We start from the raw sequence: 21,254 nt of genomic DNA, 5'->3' as shown, positions 1-21,254 counted from the left end.
CTGTAACCAATTTAAAACTGCATAGAGCCAACTTTTTTAGTTAACACATACTATCTTTGTCTGTCTGCGCCACTCAATCACGCTGTCCTCCACTGGAAAAGCTGAGCTTCAACCTTCAGGCTCTCATTAAGTAGTTGTTAATGTAACACTGCAGTTGCCCTACTACTTTGGTTGGGCAACAAATAATAGAAAACATCCTAGTCAGTATACCACACGATCATAAATATGAATACTGTAAGACAAAATAGTACCAACACTGAGTAGGACTATAGTGGACAAACTGCAATATGATATAGCAACACAAACAACAGCCCTTGAGAAAGGCATCTGCCGAAACGCACGTCGGGGTGGGCGCGGTAGTGTGTGCGCAGTAACCCATATATCCATCTACGGGTATGTACCATTTTTATATTTATGATTGACTCTGATACATGTTATCCATATTATTCAACAGATATACGTTTTATATGTATGGTGCATTGTCCTCAATATAGGTTATTCTGATGTGCACTTACTCGTGCCCTGTGTATGCGTGGTGAGGCTATCATGGGGGATCCATTCCCTGCCATTTGTTCACCTGTTATTTCTAATAAAGACTACTTGATTATTGGCATATAAATTGGACTTTTTTGACTGCCCTTTTTTGGTGTTCTCCTCCTTGGTGTTCTCCTCCAGGTTTCCTTGTCTGAGCTTCAACCTTCAGGCTCTCATTAAGTAGTTGTTTAGATAAGACAGCAGTTGCCCTACTACTTTGGTTGGGGCCTAGTAACGGTGTCTGACGCTCCTTGGTGTTCTCCTCCAGGTTTCCTTGTCTGAGCTTCAACCTTCAGGCTCTCATTAAGTAGTTGTTTATATAAGACAGCAGTTGCCCTACTACTTTGGTTGGGGCCTAGTAACGGTGTCTGACGCTCCTTGGTATTCTCCTCCTCCTTGGTGTTCTGCTCCAGGTTTCCTTGTCTGAGCTTCAACCTTCAGGCTCTCATTAAGTAGTTGTTTAGATAACACTGCATCAGGCCTACTAGTTTGGTTGGGGCCTTCTAACGGTGTCTGTCGCTCCTGGGTTTCCTCCTGTTTGTTTTTCTTGAGCTTCAACCTTCAGGCTCTCATTAGGTAGTTGTTAATGTAACACTGCAGTTGGCCTACTAGTTTGGTTGGGGCCTAGTAACGGTGTCTGCCGCTGCTTGGTGTTCTCCTCCACTGAACAAAGCAGTGCCGCCCGTTTCCTACTGTTACCAATTTAGAACTGCATTTAGCCTAGTTACTTATTTGGCCCTACTCACTGTGTCAGCCTCGCATTACAGTTGTCCTCCACTGAACAAAGCAATGCCGCCTGGTTAGTCCTGTTACCAATTTTGAACTGCATTTAGCCTACTTTATTATTTGGGCCTAGATCTGTGTTTCCTCCTCATCCTGCCCATTGCCCAGCCACTGCTAGATGAGTCCGCTGGTACATTGACCCAGACCACTAGATTCCCCTTGAACTCTACACAGCCAGAATCTGACCCTGCTGAAAGTCAGGTTCCTCTTCCCGCTTACTACACCACCTTACACTGGGACAAAGAGGAAGGTGCAGGTGAAAGTGCAGGTTCCTTCATCAGGTGGGGGGCATACTCGTTGGTGATGCCACTGGCACAGGGCCCCTCATAGTATGCAAAAGTGTCGCTGCCGGTGGGAGGCGACCCCGCCATGCAAACACACCGCCGTACTGTGAGGGGCCCTGTGCCAGTGCCAATGCGAACGAGTGGGCCCCCCATGCTTGCTCAGGATCACAGCACTTGCAACGTTGAAATACTTACCTCTCCCTGCTCCACTGCCGTGACGTAGTCCACGTTTCCTGGGCCCACTAAAAACTTTAACCAGCCCTACCCCCCACAACTTTAGCCAAATGACCCCCAATTTCCAATGCCCAACTATTATTATAAAGTTAATTAAGATTGACAAGCTTCAGAAACAAGAATGGATGTTTTTGCCATTAAAATGGGCACTGTAGGTGTTTTCCTGGCCTCCACTCACTGCCGACTATGCTTCCCCATTGACTTGCATTGGGTTTCATGTTTCGGTCGATCCCGGACTTTTCGCGATAATCGGCCGACTTCACTCGACTCGACTTTTCACAAAGTCGGGTTTCGCAAAACCCGACTCGACCCCAAAAAAGTAAAAGTCGCTCAACCCTACTAACAACTATATACCTGAGGAATACCTAGAGTTTCAAAATTCTAACTAAAGTAATTTTACAGAAAATAGAAAACAAGTAACCTGGCAGGCCTGCGAGGCCCCAGGTATGCGTCCGCCAGCCTTAGCTGGGGTCACCAGGAGGTCAGATCCATTACGGAATCCTGTCCTGGCGGACCCCTGCGCTAGTGGGAATGCATCCTTACTTTGCAATAAACTTTGAAAAGTATTTTTATTTGAGTTATTCCATGATAATTGTAAACAGGCCTAAAAGGCCCCAGGTGCGTGAATGTGTAGATTTCTATGGGTATGCGTTCTAGGGTTAAGATACATTACCATTACACAAGCCATGGACCAAAGTCGATTTTTGCCCTGATACCCTAGTGCTGTATTGTGTAAATCAAGGGAACTTTTGCTACATCTGTATCACACACTTTACCTATATCAATCCAAATTATATTAGCTGTGCAAAAATATTTCAGCAATAGATATGGGCTGTCACCACAAAGTATTCTGCATCTCTTTTTCCACTGCAGGACCTCACTGTACAGCAGGGGAGGAACATCTCCTATAGTTATGATTTCCCCATATCAGCCATTGTGTTGTGTGCAAACTGACAGAAGGTGCAAATTCTGGAAAAAAAATATACTCGACACTATGTAAAATGATGGGTAAGACTGTGGCAAAACAGGAGCTAAGATCAAAGCTGTCAATCATTTTGCAGTTCCACCCATGCTTAGATACTCATCAGAGTAAATATTGTTTATAAATATTGCAACATTGTATCACCATGTTCCATTATGTGTTTAATAACTGGAGATCAGAGCTGTCAATCATTTTGCAGTTCGGCCCCCGCTTAGATACTCTTTAGAAAATAAATATTGCAACATTGTATCACCATGTTCCATTATGTGTTTAATAACTGGAGATCAGAGCTGTCAATCATTTTACAGTACCGCCCCGGCTTAGATACTCTTCAGAAAATAAATATTACGACATTGTATCAACATGTTCCAATGTTTTTAAAAACTGGAGATCAGACTGTCAATCATTTTTAAGTTCCGCCCATGCTTAGATACTCTTCAGAGTAAATATTCTATTAAATATTGCAAAATTGTATCAAAATGATCCAATATGTGTGTAATAATTGGAAATCAGAGCTGTCAATCATTTTGCAGTTCTGTCCACACTTAGATATTCTTCAGAAAATAAATATTGTTTGTCAAAATTGCAACATTGTATCAACATGTTCCAATGTTTTTAAAAACTGGAGATCAGACTGTCAATCATTTTTAAGTTCCGCCCATGCTTAGATACTCTTCAGAATAAATATTGTTTGGAAATATTGCAACATTGTATCAACATGTTCCAATGTGTTTTTAAAAACTGGAGATCGGAACTGTTAATCATTTTGCAGTTCCGCCCCCGCTTAGATTCTCTTCAGAATAAATATTGCAACATTGTATCAACAAGTTCCAATAACTGGAGATCCGAGCTGTCAACCATTTTACAGATAATAATAAATTGTTTATTGCATCATTAAAAAATGACTTTTGTGCATAGAGCTCTTAGGAGATCTCACCTGTTACCAGAAGAGTTAATTTGTGTGATAAGTAGTTGTACTTAATCGGCAGCTCTTTACTGCCTTCAATTCGGAAGAAATATGTCCCGGTGTCTTGTTTCCTGGCATCAGTGACTTTCAGGGTGCAGTCCCCGTTATCCGGATTCCCTATCACATGGAAATTCTCTTTAAGTATGGACACGGATGTGTCGCTAGAGGCGACGTTGGTATCAAAGTCACTCTTCCAGTATCCAATCGAATTCTTGAAGGTTGATATATACTCCGCCGTAAATGAGCAAGGAATTATTACGCACAGACCCTCCTGCACAGTGACACTTGGCTCCACCTGGATGGAGAAACCGTCCGGGGCAGTCTGACACCAGGAATCTGTAGGAAGGGGATGGAAAGAAAGAGCAAGTCATACATATAAATACATTGTGAGCTGTGAGTTTAAAGAAATCTGAATAATTGTAGACCGGTGTGATTAAGACTCCCACTGATCGCCAGAATGGGGAACTTAAAACCTTCATTCTACTCAAGATAAAGCCCAGAAGGCTTTGATTTGACCTCAAAATGACAAAACTTTCAGTACAATGAAGATTGCTTTGACATCTCGGTTGTTGCTAATGCAAAGTGCATCATCCGGGGACAAACTCATCAGAACTGTTGCTCTCTGCAGAGAAAGTGAGTGAGATAGCAAAAGCTACACTGTGCTCGTCCATGCTCTCATTTTTTATTTTTTGTGGGAGAAGAGACAGATACCTGCCATGAGATTTGTCCATTTTTTTTTAAAGTGTCTCCAACAGAAAACACTAAAGTTTTAATAAACTTGAAGATTTTGTTTAAGTGGGTGTGACATAAAGGATGAGAATCCCCAGGGCTGTGCATCATTTGTGCATGAGGACTGCCATTTACTGTCTAAACGGAACCGACCGGAAGAGGGAGAGTTTCAGGAGGGACGTGTTTAGATGGTGCACTGGGTCAGGTAACCTTTGTGACACAGTTCACTGGTATAAAAGGCAAGCTTTCAAAATGGGAGAGATTCGGCACCAAGTGAAGGGACAGCGAGGACGTGTGTCCAGGAAGACGAAGGAAGCGTGAGCCAATGAATTGTGGCGCGCATGGAAGCAAAGCCCAGTTTAATTGATTACTTCCGCCTTGTCCCTGTATCCGGTCACCTTCTTACATTTACATACTTTTTATAACCCCAACTATTGTTAGGGAAGAATCAGACGTTCATATAACTTGCACAGGGATTGCATCCCAATGTTTGGACTGGTCGGCAGCTCTCCTCACCCGTGCGTGACAGCTGCATAGAAATACATGCTGTCCCGCTCGAGTAGGGAGAGTCGATGGCCAGTCTGAGAATTGCGTTATATGGCCGTCGACTCTTCCCCTAAGGTTAGGACTAGTGTTAGGCACAGGTTTAGGGTTAGGGTAATAAATTAGTTACATAAAAATACTCAAACAGGTAATAAAAAATGTAACAATGTATAGCTTAATTCTGTAAGTTTTTATGTTAGAATCGAGAAAGAAGGTATATTTTCCCTCTAGCAAAAAGCACAAGATATCAAGAGTGTCAGTGGGTCAACCAGAATTATATCAGTATTTTCTTAAAATACAATACATTTGGTCTAGGGGTAAGGAGTTCATAAAATTAAGCGTTCATGGTCCGTGGGTTCGGGGGTGTAAAATTTCCTGTTCCGGAAGTGATACGCCACTGAATAAGCCAACAGGTTTTTTTTACATGACCAACGTTTAGTTCTACTTACAGATCCAGAGCTGTGACAAAATGATAATTGCTAAACTCAGCCCGTTCCTGCCGCTGCTTTCCAGCCTCATCTTGACACTGAGATGAATGTAGGAGTTTTCCTTTACGAGAGCTGAGAAATGAAAACATATGTCATGTTAATATGCAGGAGGATAATCCTTGACTGGGGAGCCGGAACTCAGTCCAAAAATCCACCTAACTTGAAGTATAGCCAGCAAGGACTGCATGTGAAGGAGGCTATGTTCATGCGCAGCACTTTAGCGGCTTTTCTTTTTTGGAAATAAGAAGCTGTGCTTTACAGAACCAGTAAAACCTGCAAGATTTAGTTTCTTTTCTGATGAAATTTGAGAATTGCAACTTTTTTTTTTAAATCTGCGGCATGTCAATTCATTTGAATTTTTACCATTAGAAAACAATGTGAAACTGAAAAAAAAACGCTGTAAAAAATACAGCAAACAGGTTTTGTTGTTTTTTTGTAAATAAAACCAACTGTAAAAAACCTGTACATTTCGACAGCTAAAAAATATGCAGCAAACTTGCCTTTTAAATTTTTTTACTGCCAAGTTTGGGCTGCGGAAAAAAAATAAAATGTTGCGTGTGAAATATTCCCTGCCCACAAACTGGTTAGGATGATTATTTGGTGTATAATAATAACAATGCGAATTGAGATACTGATTTGGCTTTTATCCTAAGTCATATTGCACGACTCGTTAAAGGGTTGATTGTGACTTGTAGGATTGCTACTTCCAATAGGTGGCACTGTAGAGTTTAAGTCCTCTTTTTCTCAGAAGAGGCAATTTGCATATAATAATAAGTAATAATTCTGAAAAATAAAAAATGAAAACTTTCCCAAAATAACATTTTTGAGATATTTTAAAAACATTCCAATTCTACAATTTTATTTTTTTTAGCGAAGTCTGTAAAATTCAGATGAGGGGTGTACGTGTATGTAGGAGCCACAGATTAAATCTCTCCATTAATTAGGAGATTAGATAATTGCATAATGCACAATTATGGTACTGTTGCAAAAGTACAAGTCTCCTGTTGGGACACATTGTATCAGTGTTAGCAATAATATTATGTTATAAATTAATAAAGATATATAGATAGGGAGTAAGAAAGAAGAGTGAACGTACCCGCGGTCAGATCCAGATTGTGTAAAGTTCAAAGCCAAAAATAAGATAGTGAACCTCACAGTAAACATCCTGTACAGCACAAGTGCCCCCTAGTGGTGAGTCGGAGAAAAGCAGTGTGTTTTTAATTATATCTGTTATTTGCTTTTTATCTTGGGAGATTTTCTCATTTCTTTTACTCCAAAAAATTAATTTAGATGTTTCCAAATTCATATTAAATTTGATGTTATTTCTTGTAATATTAAACAAGGAATCTCTATTATTCCTTCTTGCAAAGACCCATTTTTTTTTCTTCCTTATTTCCTCCCCTTTGACATACCCATACGATAGCTTACTTTTTGTATGGAGAATTAAAATTTTAAATGTGCTGGTAAATGGAGAAAAAAATTCTAAATGGGGTGATTTGATTAAAAAAAAAAAAAAAAAAAAAAAATATATATATATATATATATATATATATATATATATATATTTCCGGCATTGGTATTTGAGTTTTGCTTTTATGACTTTCATCCTGCAGTAAAAATGACTTTTATATTTTTTTTATTTTTTTCAATAAGTGGAGAAAAAAATCTTTAGAATGAAAAATCTTAGTTTGTGTCGTCACTTTCTGAGACTGGTAACTTTTTATTTTTCCATCTATTGAGTTGCTCATAAAAAACTGACTGAGTTATGCTACGTTCACAATTGCGGTGTGCGCCGCAGCGTCCTCGCCGCAACAAAACGCATGCGTCGTGCGTCCCTATCTTTAACATTGGCGCCGCAAGGCGCCGCATGTACATGCGTTGTCCTGCGTTTTGTTGCGTTTTACGCCGCATGCGGCGTTAGGCCGCACCTGTCAGGGCACGGCAGACGCAACATGTTGCATTTTTTGGGCGGCGCTGACTTTGGTAAAAACGCATGCGTCGTGTTTGCGTCGTGTTTGCGTCGTGTTTGCGTGGTCAATGCGCCTTTTTTCCCATTTACTTGTATCGACAACGCAGACGACGCAAGTACTTGCGTCGTGGTGCGTTGTACGACGCATGCGTTTTTCAATTAAAAATGCAAAACATTGTCTAGACTTTGTCTAGACAAAAAAAAAACACTATATATATAGAAAAAAAAAGGTGTTTGGCATTGTCTTTCACAAGGCTATCACACAAGACAAGTCACTGAGGAGAAACCTGCTTTCAAAACCTGTAAGTATATATTTCTCTTTGCATATTTTTAATTCTGTGTTTTAGTTCTTCATTTGGTTTTAATTTGTGCAATGTTTGGTGTGTACTATTGTACGGTTATGGCACTGTGGGTTGTTATTGACAAATTTTTTGGTTTCATCTGGTTCTGATGTACTTCTGGCGTTATATGCTGGCGTTTGTTGTCTTCGGCCTTGCTTGGTTTTGGATTGGTTTTATGGATTTGGGGTTGTTCTGGTGTCATGCGGTTGGTCAATGTCTTGAATTTTGCAGATTTTTATGTTAAATTTCTGTTGCATGTCTTTTTAGGGTTTCTATTCTTGGGGGTAACCGTATGGCGTTTTCTTGGCTCATGTCTTGCTGTGTTTTATTATGCTGTTGCCATTTTTTTTTCTTTCCTTGAGTGTCTTTTCTTGCTGGTGGGGGGGCTACATTTATGATGTTTCATTTGTATTGTATTGTTCTGTGCTGCTATATGCCATTCTATTTTCAATTGTATGTTCCCTTTTTTTTTTTTTTTTTCCTTTTATCTCTGATGGTTTTACGTCGTTTTCCGTATGGCTTCCGTATGTATCTCCTTTCTTGAATGTTTACATTGACAAGTGTTTAGTATGGCCTTTATTTTTTAGTTTTTTGTATTTGGGGCCCTTTTTTGAAAATTTCGTGTGTTTTCTTTTCTATTTGACTATGGGTTATCTTTTGTGTTGCTGGATATTGTAACAGCGGTTGTCCCGTAATGTTTATTGCTTATTATCTAGAATTGTATTTATCGCCTTTTTCTGATGTATTTCGGTGGATGTCACCAGATGGTGTTGTTTGGGATCATGTCTTGTTTTCATTGTAAATTATGGCGTTCATTAGGTTGCTATTTCATTGTGCCTTTTTTGGTCATGGAAGGTTTTTTTGGGAAGTTTGTATCTTGCAAAATTTGGACATAGGTGTCTATTTTGGCTTAATTTTGTTTGTGTCTATTCTTGGATTGTTTTCTCTTGCAATGTATGGCGTTGTCATGTCGCTTTTTGAGTTTGCATTGTCCTATCAGTCAACAGTCAATTGTGTTTGTTTTAATGTTTTGGGCATATTTTATTGTATGTGGCATTGGATGTGATTTTTGCCTTTTTTTGTTTTTGCAGACCAAAATTGAAAGAATGCCAAGTTCTTCATCATCTGGCCAATCGGCGCGGGGGAGTGCGGTGAGGAATTATGTCCAGTTGCTTACTATTCACTGCCATTTGTAGCATTGACAATACTTTTTTATGCCAATTTTTACAGGCTTCTTCAAGTGAGGGAGAAGGCACACAGCGGGAGCAGAGAGATCGGGGCCAAGATGTGGCGTCAGGCCGGCGAGTGAGTATTTTTTTGTAAATTCTTTTTTAGTTTGGAGTAGCATCCTGCTGTGAGGAACATTGCATTTGAAGAGCATCCTGGTTTCACTAGGGATGTTTCCTAAGATTAATTACATTATAGCTTTTCACGGCAGCAAGTATTGGGTGAAGGTAAAATAAAGTTGAACTCCCTGCACACAAACATTAAAAAATACAGGTGTATAAAACATCAATATACATACATCAAATGTCCAAGGATAGGGCAAAGGTACCTATCATGCCAGGTGCTGGTGGTTGTTAATATTTGCATCTTTTTAACCTATTTGCTTTCTAATTTTTCTAGGTTTCACAACGGGCCCAAGGAGACAGTATAGATGTGGACCTCCTGATTTCCAGCATCCAGGAGCGTGGCCCGTTGTGGGACAGCCGGGACCCTCGGCACATGGACCAGGTGGTGTCGAGGCGTTTGTGGGCAGAGGTGGCAAAGTCGCTGTGGGATGGCTTTGACAGTGCCTCAGCAAAGGCCAAAGGCAACTTTAGTGAGTATTGCTGAGACGCTGCTATGACCCATCTTGCCAGGATAAACACAACCGTGTGTGATGCGATCAAGGCCTAAACTTTGCATCGCACACGATTGTTTTTTCCTTTTAAAATGCGAAATATGTAACCATTTTTTTTGATTTACATTCACAGTGAAAAAGTTGAGGACCAGATGGCGATCCATGAAGGACCGTTTCAATAAGGGGATCCGTGCTGCGGAGGAGCAAGCTCGGAGTGGTGCTGCTGCGTCCAAGTCGGTGCCCTATAAATATAACAGGGCACTAGAGTTCTTAAGACCGGTCCTTACCCGCCGACAGTAAGTATTTTGGCCACATACCATATTGCACATCCACATTGAACATTGCCCAGACACATAGCATATTGCCCAGCCACATAGTACATTGCACAGGCACGTACATTGTGCATCCACATAGTATATTGCCAGGCCACTATATCGCAGCCACATAGTACACGTTCTAGCCACGTATCCACATAGTATATTTCCAAAGGAACATAGTGTATTGGCCATCTATGTAGTCATGCAACACCAAAAAGTCATCCTTCACACAATATCAAGTAAAAACCATAAATACTTTATTAACAATACATATAAAAACAGTGATGAATAAAATCCACAATACAGGAACAAGAAGGTGGGCTATCCAGGAGAACCACTCTCAAATATAGTAAAAACTAAATGCTAATACATAACATATGTGCCAAGTGACCATATACATATATGCAAAGAGAGATCTAAGTAGAAAATTATAAGGTAAATACAATATAGAGTAAATACAAAGTGTATATAGTGTTACCTATAGAGCGCTCCTGGAGACCCACCACACCCGACGCGCGTTTCGCAGTGAAATGCTTCGTCCAAGGGTGGTTGGGTACTAGCCAGAGAAGGTATATAAGTCCATGAGGACCAATCAAGATGGTGCAGAAGATAATTGCGGAATGACACACACCTGTGTGCGCACATGTGCAAGACAAACATAATAAAAGCGCAAAACATACATAAAGAACAGAACGTCATGGCCGCGGTATGCACACCTGATCCAATAATTAAATAAGACCTCACACAATCCCCTTTCCATGCCATAGCTAAAAGGTACCGACACAGTTAGCGTCATATCCGGTGCGACCCCTGTATCCATGGTCACCAAGCTAATACAGCGTCCTGGATACCCCACGCTTCGCCGTGCGCACAATGCGGTGACCACTTCCGGTGCATCGGAGACGCACCTTCACAACATACATGGTACCCACTGATGTCACATCCGGTATGACGCCCGTGACCATGGTAACCAACAACATGTTATCAGCGCGTACTTTAAACCGCCGTAAACACCGGCACAACCAAACATCAGTGCCGATACATAAAACCATCCTGCCATTCCCGGGAAAGCATATGTGCCACCGACATGCCTTCTGGTATACATGATCGCAACCAGAGCATATAAAAAATTGGCACATAATCATATTGCCAGAAAAAGTGAAAAAGTGCAAAGTGCAAAAGTGCTCAAGTGAAAAAAGCGCAAAACAAACCTGAAACAAATAATATTAAGACAATCATCATATAAATATATAGAAATGTACAACAAGGAGCACATAAAGCCCCAATATTAGGATAATAAGTGATATATTACCAATAAAGTGCGACAAAAGCTGAAAACCACATATGTAAATATAATAATGAAAACTAAAGACATGTAAATAAAGAAATAAACATAAGTGAATAAACAAAGTGAGAAAAAACAATAATTTAATAGCTCTTGCATAATAAGCACATGGGCACAGGCACATATAATCCAAAATTCAGGCATCCTATAAAGACAAAAGGTCCAGTATGAAGCAGGGATATATCCAATACCGAGAACATTCCATTCCAGTTAACCAATTGATACATATACATCCACCAAGATCCTACACAAAGACAAAGAAAGCAAAAAGATATAGTTAAAATAAAATAATAAAACCGGCTAAAACCAAAGTCCAAAAGATCACTACCATTAATAATCTGTATAAATCTATAAATTAAACTAAGCACCTTAAACATATCCATCCAGATCAAACTGGTAGGAAGGGGGTATAACTGTTATGATCATTAAGACCCAGGGGCACGATAGTATCCAGCTTGTAAATCCATCTTGCCTCCCTCTGGGCCAACATCCTCTTCCAATTTCCACCTCTCTGTCCTATAAAGACCCGATCGATACCCTTAATCCGCAATCCACTTGGATCACACCCGTGTAGGGCCTTAAAGTGTCTTGGAATGGGTTTTAGTTTTAAGGGGTCCTCCGTCGTCCGTGCCCCCTCAATATCAAGGACATGTTCTCGTATCCTCCTACGGAATTCACGTGTCGTCATTCCGACATAAATAAGGCCACAAGGGCAAGTAGCATGATAAATCACAGCTCTGGTCGTACATGTGATGGTATGAGTAATTTGAAACTGTCTATTGCCCTTTGAATTGGAAAAATCAGAAGCTGTATCCACATTCGAGCAGGCAAGACATTTACCACAGCTGGTGCATCCCCATCTAGGGCCTCGAGCACCAAAAATGAATTTCTGGTCCGGACCCTTATGGTAGCTATGCACCAACTGGTCCCTAAGATTAGGGGAACGCCTAAAAGCGATAGAGGGACGTGGTCCCAAACATTTGGCCAAAACTCCATCAGTCATAAGGACTGACCAGTACTTGTTAATAGCTCTCCTTACATCTTCACTTCTGGAATGAAAGTCCAACACACAACGTACCTGGTCAAGATTTTTGTCCTTCCTTTGTTTCTGCAGTAGAGTGGTTCTTTGACTACATAATGCTCTTTGATAGGAGCGACAAATGGTCCTCTTTCCATACCCGCGATCCTTAAACCTTACACACAAATCTTGAGCTTGTTTTTCAAATAATTCATTACTAGAACATATTCTTCTGGCACGTAAGAACTGTCCAGTAGGGATGTTTTTAATAAGGTGGTAAGGATGCTGTGAAGATGAATGTAAGAGGGAGTTAACAGACGTTTCCTTCCTAAATAGATCTGTATGAACAGTACCATCGTTTCCTACCATGATAGAGATATCCAGGAAGTCTATTTTATGTCTCTCCCACTTATATGTCAGCTTGATATTTCTGACATTGGTGTTCAGTACATCGATGAATGCGCCTAATTCCTCATGTGTGCCCTGCCATATCATCAGCACATCATCGATGTATCTCCACCAAGAGACCACCTTATGGCTTAATGGATGTACATTAGTCTGAAAAATTTCCCTCTCCCATAAACCCAAAAATAAATTTGCGTAAGAGGGCGCACAAGACGCCCCCATCGCGGTGCCTTGTAACTGAAGGAAAAAGAAATCTCGAAACATAAAAAAATTGTGTGTCAGAACAAAATCTAACGCCTTAATCAAAAAACAACATAAATCATGGTCCAACCCACTACTATCAAGAAAAAAAGTAGTTGCGTCCAGGCCATCCTGGTGCCGAATCGAGGTGTATAAAGATTCGACATCACAGGTGACCAATAGCATATTCTCATCCAAATGCAAGCCATCCAATTTCTTCAGGACATCAGTGGTGTCCTTCAGAAATGACGGCAGTGTCTCAACCAATGGTTTCAAATAAAAGTCAATCAATTTAGAGATTGGATCACATAGACTATTGACACCAGATACGATGGGCCTACCTGGGGGTGTAACTGGATCCTTATGGATTTTAGGTAGAAGATATATGCTTGCTACCGTAGGATCTTCATTCCACAAACCATCTCTTTGTTTCTTAGTCAAAATACCATCAGATACCGCATTCTGGAGTAGACTAAAAAGTTCACTCCTAAATTTCAATAGAGGGTTGAACGTTAGTTTTTTGTAACACACAGAGTTACGTAACTGTCTCCACATTTCTTTCTCATAGGCCAATTTTGACCATACCACCACATTCCCACCTTTATCTGACGGCTTGATGATGACTTCTTTCAGGCCTTTTAATTCTCTCAAAGCTTGTCTCTCATCATGATTGAGATTATCCCCTTTAATCGATTCAGGGATCTCTTTAATATCTTTCATGACCAACTGAACAAATAAATCAATGGCGGGCACAGTACTAATCTGCGGGAAATTTTTTGATTTCGGAAGCAAATACTTAGGATACTGTGTGGAAGAAGAGGCTTCCTCAGCAAGCTCTTCTAGAATCTGGAGTACTTCCGTTTCTGTTTCTGTGGGGGATGAAACCACAGAAGGTTGTTGGTGGTATATTCGCCTAAAAAACATCTTACGTGCAAACAAATTCAGATCCTTCAGAATAGAAAAGTGATCAGGGGCAGATGATGGAGAGAAACAGAGACCCCTACTCAAAACCGCCACCTGGGCCTCAGACAAAACTACATCTGAAAGATTAATTACCTTCATAAGACTTCTTTGAGGTTCATCATCCCCTTCATCTAGGTTAAGATTTTGTCTTTTTCTGGTATTATATCTCCTAAATCGATCTTCCTTCCGCCTCTGATTATACCGTGTATGATTCTGCTCAACAACCATATTGTTTGAAGATACAGATGTACCTGCACTAGAAGTACTTGCTGCCTCAGATACAGCACCTCCTCTATCCTGCGGATTGAAATGCACCCATCTATAGACTTTATTGTCTTTTCTGTCCTGAAGGTCTCGTTGAAATTTTTTATTCTTTTTGGCAGAAATGTCCTTCTCCCACTCATCACATGAAGTGTCGATTTCTTTTTTAAATTTGTCGAATTCATCATGTGTACACTCTGTCTGGAGTTTATTATGGATTTCATCAATTTCCAATCCAAGATCATTAATGGATTTACTATTCATGTCCACAAGAATAGTCATAAACGTCAAAGAACATGTATGACAAGCTGCCTCCCAGCGGGTTCTCAAGGCCATCTATGTAGTCAGCGTAGCATATTGGCCATCCTTTTACCCTAGTGGAATGGTATCTAGCCCATTATATTTATTTTTTGGTTTAGGCGTGAGTCATTGTAGTCCATGACAGGTTACGTTCTGAGTCAGGGTAGTTCTGATTGCAGGAATAATGATGACGTCTCGATCACATGATCCTAACGTCATGGCCGTTCCTGCGATCAGATCAGCAAAGTGTTTTTTTTGGGGGGGTTTGTCAACTGTTTTTCTTAACTTTAAATTTGAGACTACCGTATATACTCGAGTATAAGCCGAGATTTTCAGCCCAAATTTTTGGGCTGAAAGTGCCCCTCTCGGCTTATACTCAAGTCATGATCGGTGGTGGGGTCGGCGGGTGAGGGGGAGAGGGCGCTGAGGCATACTCACCTAGTCCCGGCGATCCTGACGCTCCCCCTGCCCATCCCACGGTCTCCGGGTGCAGCAGCCTCTTCCCCTGAGCGGTCACGTGGGACCGCTCATTAGAGAAATGAATAGGCTGCTCCACCCCCCATAGGGGTGGAGCCGCATAATTCATTTATCTAATCAGCGGTGCCGGTTACCGCTGATAGAGGAAGAGGCTGCAGCACCGAAGACCAGCTGTCCGGGGGAAGGAGCGGGACGCCGGGAGCAGGTAAGTATGACATATTCACCTGTCCTCGTTCCATACGCCGGGCGTCGCGCCATCTTCCCGGCGTCTCTCTGCACTGACTGTGCAGGTCAGAGGGCGCGATGACGCATATAGTGTGCGCGCCGCCCTCTGCCTGATCAGTCAGTGCAGGGAGACGCCGGGAAGATGGCGCCGAGGAGCTGCAAGCAAGACAGGTGAGTATGTGTTTTATTATTTTATTGCAGCAGCACAGCTATGGGGCAATAATGGACGGTGCATAGCACTATATGGCACAGCTATGGGGCAATAACGGTGCAGAGCACTATATGGCACAGCTATGGGGCAATAACGGTGCAGAGCACTATATGGCACAGCTATGGGGCAATAATGGTCCCGAGCACTATATGGCACAGCTATGGGGCAATAATGGTGCAGAGCACTGTATGGCACAGCTATGGGGCAATAACGGTGCAGAGCATTGTATATATGGCACAGCTTTATGTGGAGCATCTATGGGGCCATAATGAACGGTATGGAGTATCTATTTTTAATTTTGAAATTCACCGGTACCTACTGCATTTTCCACCCTAGGCTTATACTCGAGTCAATAAGTTTTCCCAGTTTTTTGTGGCAAAATTAGGGGGGTCGGCTTATACTCGGGTCGGCTTATACTCGAGTATATACGGTATTTGGGCGGCATAGGCAGCATCAAGAAAGATTTTTGGTCCAAAAAGGTATAAAAAAGATGACAGAGGTAGGCATGGGCTTGGGCAGCGGGCATGAACAGGCATTTTCTGCGGTAGGTATGTCCATGATTGTTATCGTCAGCCCTAATGGTCAGCTGACCATAACAATCAGCAATTTATTATAGGCCACACAGACTGATAGCCAGGGGATTGTAATGTATTGATCTGTCATGTAATGTTAATTTTAGTACAGGAGTTGGCGTATGTGCTAGGTAATTAATTGAAGACTAATTCTTTCCTTATCTTTTCACAGGACACACAGCAGCACCCTCGAGCGAGCTCGCCCCGCAGGAGCGGCCCTTCATGAATCGCCATCTGACCCGTCACAGCCCTCCCACAGCGACAGCAGGCTTGCACCACCATCTGGCAAACCGGCAGCCGGTCCATCAGGTGTTCCCCTGCCTGAGGCCTCTGGCGCACCTTCGTTTGGGACTTCCCGACAGCGCCAGCGGGCCTCGGACAGGCCAGCCATGCCCGAATTTTTGCATTTGAGCACGGTTTTCCAGAACTGTTTCAAGGCGTTGAGCGATAAAATGGACACTCGTCTGTCCAGTATCGAACGGCGCCTTGAAAATATGGAAGCCGAGCTCGCAAATCCGGCAAAACATTTTTTAAGCACTATTGGGAAGGGCATGGTGGAACACCTTACGCCGGAACTCCAGATTTCGGTGATGCAGTCCTGCAACAATGCCTACGTGAGGGCTCTGCAGCAGGCTCGGGTCATGCAGTCAGCGACAATGCCCGTAGTACCGTCGCTGGCTAGCATGACTCCGACTCCTGCTGCAGAGCCCCTCCAGCCACCCCACCGAGGTCCACGTGCCGAGCGACCCCACCACATGCACCATATCAGTGTGCCGCCCACTCCTGCTCCTGCCAGGCCCTCATCCTCCCGTAGCAGTCATTCTGGGGGAGCTGCTGCGGGAGGGCGGTCCAAAAGAAAGAGGACACACAAGGAGGCTCTGGCTGCTCCAATACCGACACTGAGGTCGCGTGGGGGCTCGAGTCACAGCAGGAGCAGCCAGGGCCAAACAACAAGCTCGCAAAGGCTTGTGTTGCCTCCTCCCTCCCCTCCAGATGAGCCATTTTCACCACTATACCCTGCGTTGGGTTTTGAGCTGCCTTCCAGCCTCCTGGATTATGGGTCAACCTCCTCTTCCTCTCCCCATCCCCAAACAGCCCAGACGTACCATTCCCCGCTGGTAGCGGATGTTGATACCCCATAATTTGATTTGCCCTTTTTTTTTCTGTTTCCCCCCAATAAAAATTATTCTTTGGCAAACAATATTTGCTCTTATTTTACAGGATACTTCTCGGCAATTCACGCCGTGCGCCGTCTACCCAAATTTTGGGCTTCAAACACCTCATATATGCAATGTCAGACAGTATTTTGTTTGGATTTAATGTTCCCTTTTTTTGGGCGTCTCTCATTGCTGTAGGAGGTGTTTACAAACACTAAAGTGTATGAGGTGGTTTCAAAGACTAAGGGTATGTGTCCACGCTCAGGATTGCATCCGGATTTGGTCAGGATTTTACATCAAGATTTGTAGCCAAAACCAGGAGTGAGGGACAAATATAGAAGTGGAGCATATGTTTCTATTCTACTTTTCCTCTAATTGGTCCACTCAAGGTTTTGGCATACAAATCCTGATGTAAAATCCTGACAAAATCCCGGATGCAATCATGAACGGGGACACATACCGTAAAGGTACCTTCACACTTATGCTGCAGCGAAACAGACAATGATGCAGATCACTGCAGCGTCGCTATTTGGTCGCTGGAGAGCTGTCTGTGTGACAGCTCTCCAGCGACCAACTATGCCAAGGTCCCCGTGTAACCAGGGTAAACATCAGGTTGCTAAGCGCAGGGCCACTCTTCCGATGTTTACCATGGTTAACAGTGTTAAATCTAAAGAAAACAACAGTACATATACTCACAATTACGTCCCCCGCCTTCCGCTACCCTGCAATGACTGAGTGCCGGCCCGAACAGCAGAGCCGTCACATCCCCGCTGTGCTGTGCATTAACTTTACAGCCGGTGCTCAGTCAGTGCAGGAAGCGGACGCCGGGGGACGCGAAGATGAGTATATGTACTGTTTTTTGGTTTTGACATTTAACACTGCTAACCAGGGTAAATATCAGGCTAATAAGCGCCGCCCTACGCTTATTAACCCGATATTTACCCTGCTTACCATTGTAAAACCGCTGGTATCGTTGCTTTTGCTGTCAAACACAACGACACACGGCGATCTGACAACCAAATATGTTATATGGTATGGTCTAAATTTATTCTTTGAAGCCGGGTAGAAAAAAGCAAACAAACTTTGAGAGAATAACAACATTTTTAAAACAAAGGGTTCCAAGTTTTTGACATTAGCCACATTACATTAGTGAACTATAGGTAGATGCCAAATCTGACATAACCAAAGCAACCTAAACGGATTACATTTATTGCACATTTACTGGAGAATGAGTTTATTATTATATTACATTTTTAGCACAGTCACAGTAGAGGTATTTATTGGTGTAGTTAAAACCAGAACACAGTCCAACAGTAACATCTACACCATTGTATCTTGCCATGACACACGGCCAACATCTGACACAAAATAGGCCGCAAAACGATCCCTGATCTGCGCAATTTCAACACTTGTCCTCAGAGGATGATCTTGGTAATCGGGCAATGGGTTGGCTATGGGTTCATCCAGTTCCACATTCAGTCTCTCTTTGGCCATAATGTAATTGTGGAGCACCACACAAGCCTTCACCACCTCATCCACTGTCTCAGTTTTCAGATTAATGGCGGATCCTAATATCCGCCATTTGGAGACAAGGATGCCAAAGGCGCACTCCACAGTCCTTCTGGCCCTGGACAGTCTGTAATTGAAAACCCTTTTGGTGTGGTCCAAGCCCCGACTGGAGTAGGGTTTCAATAGGTTGGCAGACATTTGGAATGCCTCATCCCCAACCACAACAAATGGCATCGCAGGGCCTTCGGTGTGGGGAAGAGGTCGTGGCTGTGGGAAATTAAAATTGTTCCCATATAATTTTTGGCCCATATCCGAGTCTTTAAATGTGCGCGAGTCATTTGAACGGCCAAACGCACCAATGTCCACTGCGAGAAAACGGCAGTCCGCACCGGCAATTGCCATGAGAACAGTGGAAAAGTATTTTTTATAGTTGTAGAAAAGGGAGCCACTTTTCGCAGGCTTGGTAATCCGAATGTGCTTGCCATCTACCGCGCCAATACAGTTTGGAATAGAACACACTTGCTCAAATTTCTGTGCGTTGGCCAACCAGATTTCACTTGTCGGGACGGGTAAAAATTCCTCCCTGAGATTATCCCACAAAGCGCGGCATGTCTCAGCAATAATTCCGGAAAGAGTGGAGACTCCAATCCGGAACTGAAAATGAAGGGATCTCAAGGTCTCTCCGGTAGCCAGGAAACTGCCAAGAAGATAAAGAAATTACATTAAAGTACATTGTAATTTATAAAAGTACATTGACCATACCAACCCCCCCAAAAAAATTAACCCAAAAATACAAAAAAGTGAAAAACATATCACAGTCATTCAAACAGCTACGTACCGTAGAGTCACCAGCAGCCGTTCCTCTGCGGAAATAGATCTCCGGAGCTGCGTGTCCTGCCTGCTAATGGATCCTTCCACCCGACGCAGAAGATAGCGGAAGCTGTCCTGAGACATCCTGGTATATTCGACATATTTCTCCAGGTTGTCATTCAGTTCGCCAAACAAGCAATGGTTGGCTCCACGGCTCTCCCGGACTTCCACGATAGGGTGTATCCAAAAGCGGCGACGAATCCATCTCCGTTTTTCCCTTTCCCTTTGATGAAAACAGGCAGCAGCATAGGCATGAGCAAAGGCAAATTCCATCTCCATATCCATGTAGATACTGTCCATGGTCCGCTCCATCATGAATACCAGCAAAATGTGAGGAATTCATCTCTGGCAGGGTATATATACACAACATAAACCCCAACCCTCTTCTAGCCATTGGTGGTCCTTAGCTATTGTGTCGCCCCTTTTTTTTGGTGGGTGGGACTAAAGAATGACTCACTGCACAAAAAACGCATGCGGCGCAAAACGCTGCGTTTTTTTGGACAAAACGCACCTGCGTTTCCAAAAAACGCTGCGTTTTGCGCCGCATGCGTTGAGCGCATGCGGCGCAAAACGCAGCGTTGGGCATGCGTTTGGCTGCGTTTTTGTGTGCGTTGTGCGTTGCGGCGAGGACGCTGCGGCGCACAACGCAAATGTGAACGTAGCATTACTCATACTGGTTTGGAGCACATATGACGTTTTGGTCGCCTTTTATTGCATTTTTTTAGTGAGGCGTAGTGACAAAAAAAACCTTAATTTTGGCATTCTAATATTTTTTTTTTCTCCACGTCTATTTTAGGTTTTGATAGACCAGACGGCAACCTAATTTTAGGTTTTGATAGACCAGACGGCAAGATCAAAAATATTTGTTTTTCCATTTTAATTTTTTTTAAATAACTTTTGGGGGATTTGATCATATGATCGCTGATACTATTTATTGGATTACTGCAGCACTGCAGTATATAGTGTAAATCGCTGCCTCCTATAAAGATCAGCCTGTGGATACGTTTCACAAACGTACCTTAAACTGCTCAATTTATATGCTGCTGTCGGACATTTACAGCAGCATATAAATGGTTAACCTCAGAGATCGGAGCTCAGTTATTATAATCATGGGTCTAATTATGATTAATGAATGATGCCCCTTTTTTTACACTAATCTATATCTGAGACATCGACACTTTATTAATCTGCATCATTGTGTTGCACTGATATTTATTATTATTTATTAGTCTACCATTGTAATTTATGAATTTATGGACTTAAAGGGGCTGGACTAAAATTGCAAGTTATCCCCTATTCACAGGTGATAACTTCCAAACTTTGTATAACCCTTTTAATGGAATTCCAATCTCTGGTGTTGGATTCATTTCAGTTTTGTTGATTTTTTTTTAGTTTTTGTTATCTTTAAAACAGGAGGAAGGGAGTAGTCAGACAGAAGAATGTTTTTTTCCCCACTGGGGATGCCATAAGTATATTTTTGCTATTTTAAAAAATACAAATTTATGTTATTGAACAAAAAAAAGTTAATCGTTTTTCGGACAACAAAATCAACAGCGAGTTCTCGGAACTGTAAGATTTGATGCAACATGTGGTCAGATCTCATATTATAGGGAAGTGTCTAAATATCTTGTTGTTACTAAAGAAAATATTGAAGTTTGATGCATGAAGTTTTTATCACTGACTTTAT

At 42.3% G+C, this 21,254-nt stretch overlaps 1 protein-coding gene and 2 long non-coding RNA genes across 3 annotated transcripts in view; 1 reads left to right on the top strand and 2 right to left on the bottom strand.

Moving 5' to 3' along the window:
- LOC143770437 (sialic acid-binding Ig-like lectin 14) overlaps positions 1-6,661 on the bottom strand; it is a 30,492-nt gene extending 23,831 nt beyond the window's left edge. Inside the window, exons 1-3 of the mRNA XM_077260059.1 lie at positions 6,641-6,661; positions 5,506-5,616; positions 3,755-4,120 (exon numbers count right to left, since the gene is read on the bottom strand). Of these exons, the coding sequence (XP_077116174.1) occupies positions 3,755-4,120; positions 5,506-5,575 (436 nt within the window). The 5' untranslated portion in view covers positions 5,576-5,616; positions 6,641-6,661. The remainder of the gene's footprint in view (positions 1-3,754; positions 4,121-5,505; positions 5,617-6,640) is intronic.
- A 2,099-nt stretch (positions 6,662-8,760) lies between these two features.
- LOC143768687 (uncharacterized) lies at positions 8,761-9,990 on the top strand. Its single transcript, XR_013213991.1, has 4 exons — positions 8,761-9,005; positions 9,085-9,159; positions 9,481-9,676; positions 9,831-9,990. It is a non-coding gene; the product is annotated as an uncharacterized LOC143768687 (long non-coding RNA).
- Positions 9,991-11,434: 1,444 nt separating this feature from the next.
- On the bottom strand, positions 11,435-13,489 carry LOC143768686 (uncharacterized). The gene is made up of 3 exons (XR_013213990.1): positions 13,364-13,489; positions 12,438-12,662; positions 11,435-11,603 (listed from the first exon to the last, which is right to left on the bottom strand). It is a non-coding gene; the product is annotated as an uncharacterized LOC143768686 (long non-coding RNA).
- Positions 13,490-21,254: the final 7,765 nt, after the last annotated feature.

This window comes from Ranitomeya variabilis, chromosome 4, assembly GCF_051348905.1.
Source record: "Ranitomeya variabilis isolate aRanVar5 chromosome 4, aRanVar5.hap1, whole genome shotgun sequence".
NCBI lineage: Eukaryota > Metazoa > Chordata > Amphibia > Anura > Dendrobatidae > Ranitomeya > Ranitomeya variabilis.
Note: the sequence above shows the minus strand (reverse complement) of the source record. Positions and strands in the feature narration are given on the sequence as shown.